The sequence below is a fragment of the Anneissia japonica genome, unplaced genomic scaffold, assembly GCF_011630105.1.
Source record: "Anneissia japonica isolate Jap-2015-1 unplaced genomic scaffold, ASM1163010v1 scaffold287961_len116307_cov110, whole genome shotgun sequence".
NCBI lineage: Eukaryota > Metazoa > Echinodermata > Crinoidea > Comatulida > Comatulidae > Anneissia > Anneissia japonica.
The window spans coordinates 24,074-28,872 of NW_022691994.1; the positions used below are offsets into that span (position 1 = coordinate 24,074).

At 33.0% G+C, this 4,799-nt stretch overlaps 1 protein-coding gene across 1 annotated transcript in view; it reads right to left on the minus strand.

The window, feature by feature from the left end:
* Nucleotides 1-4,799, minus strand: part of LOC117100148 (mucin-like protein) — a 28,963-nt gene that overhangs the window by 21,212 nt on the left and 2,952 nt on the right. Inside the window, exons 4-8 of the mRNA XM_033239723.1 lie at nt 3,474-3,587; nt 2,671-2,793; nt 2,150-2,295; nt 417-584; nt 82-228 (exon numbers count right to left, since the gene is read on the minus strand). Coding sequence (XP_033095614.1) covers nt 82-228; nt 417-584; nt 2,150-2,295; nt 2,671-2,793; nt 3,474-3,587 — 698 coding nt within the window. The remainder of the gene's footprint in view (nt 1-81; nt 229-416; nt 585-2,149; nt 2,296-2,670; nt 2,794-3,473; nt 3,588-4,799) is intronic.

Here is a 4,799-nt window from a genome sequence, read left to right on the forward strand (position 1 = left end):
ATAAATGGTTATTATAATAATTGAAATTAATTATTATTTTCACCTTCTCATTAATGTACATGAAATGCACATTGTTCTTACCTGTTCATATGTAAATTCAGCTGAATATTGAGGAACCTTATACCACGTAACAACCAACATCCAGGTACCATTAAATTGTAAGTGACTGAAATTAGTGCGAATCCTTTGGTTTGCATCCTTGATTACCGAGTCGTATGTATCATGAACCTGTGCAAATTAACAAAGTTCTTTGTGTATTTGTAATCAAGAATTATTTGGTAGTCAATGGTGGTTAAATAAATATGTAGTATCTAAGATGATATCTAAAATATAGGGCCTATAGACCTGCGTCTGTTCGTCTGTTGAATATTACATTAAATTTATTAACGCCAAAATGAAAAGATTCTGATGGTTACCTGGTAGAACACATCGCCATATGACTTAGTAAGGTCAACATCGGTCCAAAAAGGAGCTACAATCATTGCTTGTGAACTGTCACCTGTAAATCCGGATGCGTAAGCATTCGGAAATCCGATTTTGTTGGCATTTCCTTCGGAAAAAACGATTACGCCATTTTCGGTGAACTAAAAAAAAATATAACGAAACAATATTAAAACTAGAGCACTCACTCCATAGAGTGCATACCTCCAACCTGTTTCTGAATACTGAACAATACGCAGGCCGTGTATAAAGTGTGATCATTGGCGGATCTGGGGGGGTCAGGGAGTCCTGAAACCCCCCCCCCCCTTTTGGAAAAAACATATATAAATAAAATTGTCTGTGTGCCGGTACACACATAAGCCTATTTACTGTAATAAGAATGAGAAAAAAATTACCTGACCATTTACAAAAGGGAAAAACCTTGAATTTTTATTAAAAGACACTTTAGAAGTCCGGGAAAATCATTTCTCGCCATTAAGAACCAAAATTTTCCTGGGGAGGACCCCCGACTACCGTATAATTTGGGGTTCATCAATTTATTGAAAAAAGAATATGAATGCAGCAACTCAATTTTTTTATGTACTGTACATACACACATAATAGGGCTATTTACAGTAATGACAATGATAAGTTTACCCGACCGTTTTCAAGAAGAGGAAAACCTTAAAATTTAACGAACTTAAAAGTCATTAAAAGTCACCTCAGAAGTCTGGAAAGCTCATTTCCTGCCATCTAGTGATCAAATTTTTCTTGGGGAGGACCCCTGCACCCCCCTTCCTCTTTAGGGTTATCCATTCATGGGAAAAAGAATACGTAAGCAACTCAATTTTTTTAAATGTACGTATACACACATTAATAGGCCTATTTACTGTAATAAGAATGAGAAAGTTTACCTGACCGTTTTCAAGAGGGGGAAAAACCTTGAATTTTGAAGAACTTAAAAGTCATTAAAAGACACCTCAAAAGTCGTAAAAGCTCATTTCCTGCCATCTAGTGATCAAAATTTTCCCGGGGGAGGACCCCTTTTTTGGCGTCTTTATAAAAAAAAAAAAACCTAACACCCCCACCCCCCAAATGTGAACCTAGATCCGCCCCTGTGTGATTCCATTATTTTCTTTATTGTTGAGGTAAAACACTAAATTTCGTGACCCTGACGTTCTCTTCTCAAACTTTAACCATATCTTTCCAACATTATTATGTACCATTTAACTAGATTTTATGCTGACCCATTCGTTAATAGTTTTTGCGTAAATTTGCTAACAGACAGACAGCGGTAAATATATAACCTCCTTTGTTATAGTATCATACTATACGATATAGAACTATAAGCAATGTGATGTAATTGGTATATCGCATAGACCTAAAAAAAGTCTTGATAAGGTCAATAGAAAGGAAATACAAATTTGAGATTCGGCTGGCCAACTATATGGATATAAGTTTTGGATAATTATATGCCAATCATGTACCAACGGTGGAATAGAGGAACCAACAACAGAAAATAATTACAGCAAAGTATCAATAAAAAAGAACACTCATGTGCTTTTAATGGTAAGTAATGGTAAATGGTAAAAACTGAATGAAATGGGAAGCAATTTTTTAAAAAAAGGTAAATGCTCTGTCACCGTATGATTTTAGCTCATTCTTCTTTATTATATTAGTCATGTCTTTGTTCACTTAAATTGTTTTTAGCTATACCAAGCAAACTTACATATATTTCTTGATAAAATTTACTGCCGTATGGAAAGCCAAATGGTGGCCTAAAAGTAGCAGATATTAGCTCAGAATCATTCTTTTTGTCATAGTTCTCTCGCAAACTTGAGCTGTTATTTTGATCAAACTCGAAAAATACATACTCTGAAAAATGGCAATAAATACAATGTAACCATTATTATAACTTTAAATTTATGTACAGAAGTACAACATTGACTAAAGCCATCGCTATATATAGAAGTCACTAAACATTTTAGACATGTTGCTAAATATTATAATTTGGCATATCAATGTCATTAAACGTTTGGAGTACAGTGCCACAATGGACGAATTCTTAAGATTAGAAAATTAGCAATGTTGTTCCGCTCCCACTCCGTCTTTTCAGGATCTAATATACACTGCTTTTTTTATGCCTACTGAGTTAGGTAAATATATAGTTTTAGAGGTTTAAGTTAACATTTATTTAATATGTCAACAGAAAATAATTAGTTTACAAACACCAGAAGATCATTACTGTACCATAGCAATTGATTCCGTTGCCGTAATAACCTTTGTTACACATACAGTTATAACTTCCATTTGTATTTTCACATGACGCTGACACATGACATTCATCAGTTCCCATGGCACATTCGTCAATATCTATAATATTAAAGAAAAAAAAAAATTTTTGTGTGGTCCATAAAAAATGTATTATTATCACGGCTTGGTTTATATTCTGCATTCTAAATGCTACTATACACTCTACATAACTCATTAGCTAATACAACACATAGCATTTGTTGTTTGGGTTGCACTTAGTCCACAATACACAGTTAAAAAAAATCACATACGATTGATTCTACGATTTTAAGATGTAAGTATTTTTTTTTGTTCTACATTGCATTGTAAATAGTTATTGTGTAATTTATACACACAACGTTTTCATGAAAATCTTAATTGCAATTTCATACATACAGTTTCACAGCCCATAATTATTTCTAGAAGACGATTTTATCTCACAATGGATTGTAGGTTTACGGTAAAAGAATATGTCTGCATGAAAATGTTCAATGTAATCTAACTTATGTTTATTTGTTTTTCCGTAGGATTACCTACAGGACCGAAGCCCCTCTTGTAGGTAGAGTACCTAATTACGTATGGTGCAAACTTCAAAGGATGGTTGCCCCTTTCTTCATTGAGCCTTTCTTTTTAAACTTTATTTGTATCACTTGAAAAAGTATAACTTGTATCTTATAGTAAGCTAAAAGACGAAATATGTTGTGGGGAACCGGCACAATCTCCCAAGGTAAAAAACTTTCATTATTTTATGCTTATCCTACCTGTAGCACAGTTGGTGCCATTCCACTGTGCAGAACACCTACACGTAAAATGTGCAATTTCATCGTTACAAGTACCTCCATTCAAACATGGACTCGATTCACATTCATTAATATCTGAAATAAATAATAATGGTAACAAGAACAATAATAATATTATATCAAATATTATATTAATATATCAATAATAATACAAATAACAATATTAATGATAATGATATCAATGATAATAATAACTAGTAAAAATAATGAAAATAAAACTAAGGATGTTGGTAATAATTATTATAATAAAGCTAATAATAATAATAATAATAATAACAGTAATTATCATAATATTAATAATAATAAAAATAATAATAATAATAAAGGGCGCAACTGAGTAAGAAACATCACACCCAACATCTATCCAAAATAAGAATAATACGAAACAGAAACGACTCAAGTGGTCAAACAAAGAGTATAAAGAAGTTATGTTTGCCTTTTGTAAGGCACAACTGAAACCAACACATATTCAATCACAAAAGAAACATACAAATTATGGAGACTAAATAATCCCGACGTACAACCAGATTATGATGCAACATTACTATCAAATATTAGACGTTATATTACTAACAATAATAAACTTGCACAGCGTGTACTAAAACAAGTACAAACAGAAGCTCGAATCTAGCAGCAAGAAGAAACTTTTGATGGTCTACGTCAATACAGAGAAGCACCAAAAGGTAACGCACAAGAAAAACACTTAGATATCACTGATTCCATTAGGCCTATACTGTATAATCTGAACCTGAGATACGCCAATGTGAAACTACAAACTTTACTTTTGGACACAATGAAAATGACAATATAAAAGCACCAGCAGCTGACACACCAACAGGAATTCGGGAAAACAAACGCAGCCTAGGCCCACTTAATATGAGCATTGATCCAAAAAGCGATGTAACTAAAATCACTGAAGAGATCATAGTCTTGATTGTAGTATGCAATCTGGAGAGTGAGCCCTCTGGGTCAGCAGAGGCAGATAAATAACCCTATATGAATATGTTTGAAATAAAACCCTCATCACAATCATGAGATGATTCCTTATTTTAAGAGAAACTAACATCGATCTTTACACAAGATTAGCAATAGAAGAAAAAAAAATATGAAAATGCGACATAAGGTCAGATTCTACCAACAATAATGACCAATGCAGCTTGCAAAATTTCAGATGTAAACCACCTATTATACCCAACACCTTTTACTATCACTTTTAAATGTGGCATTAAAATCAAAAAGACGGGAACAAAATCAAACATGAAGGCAGTAGGGTAAAAACGAAGGAAA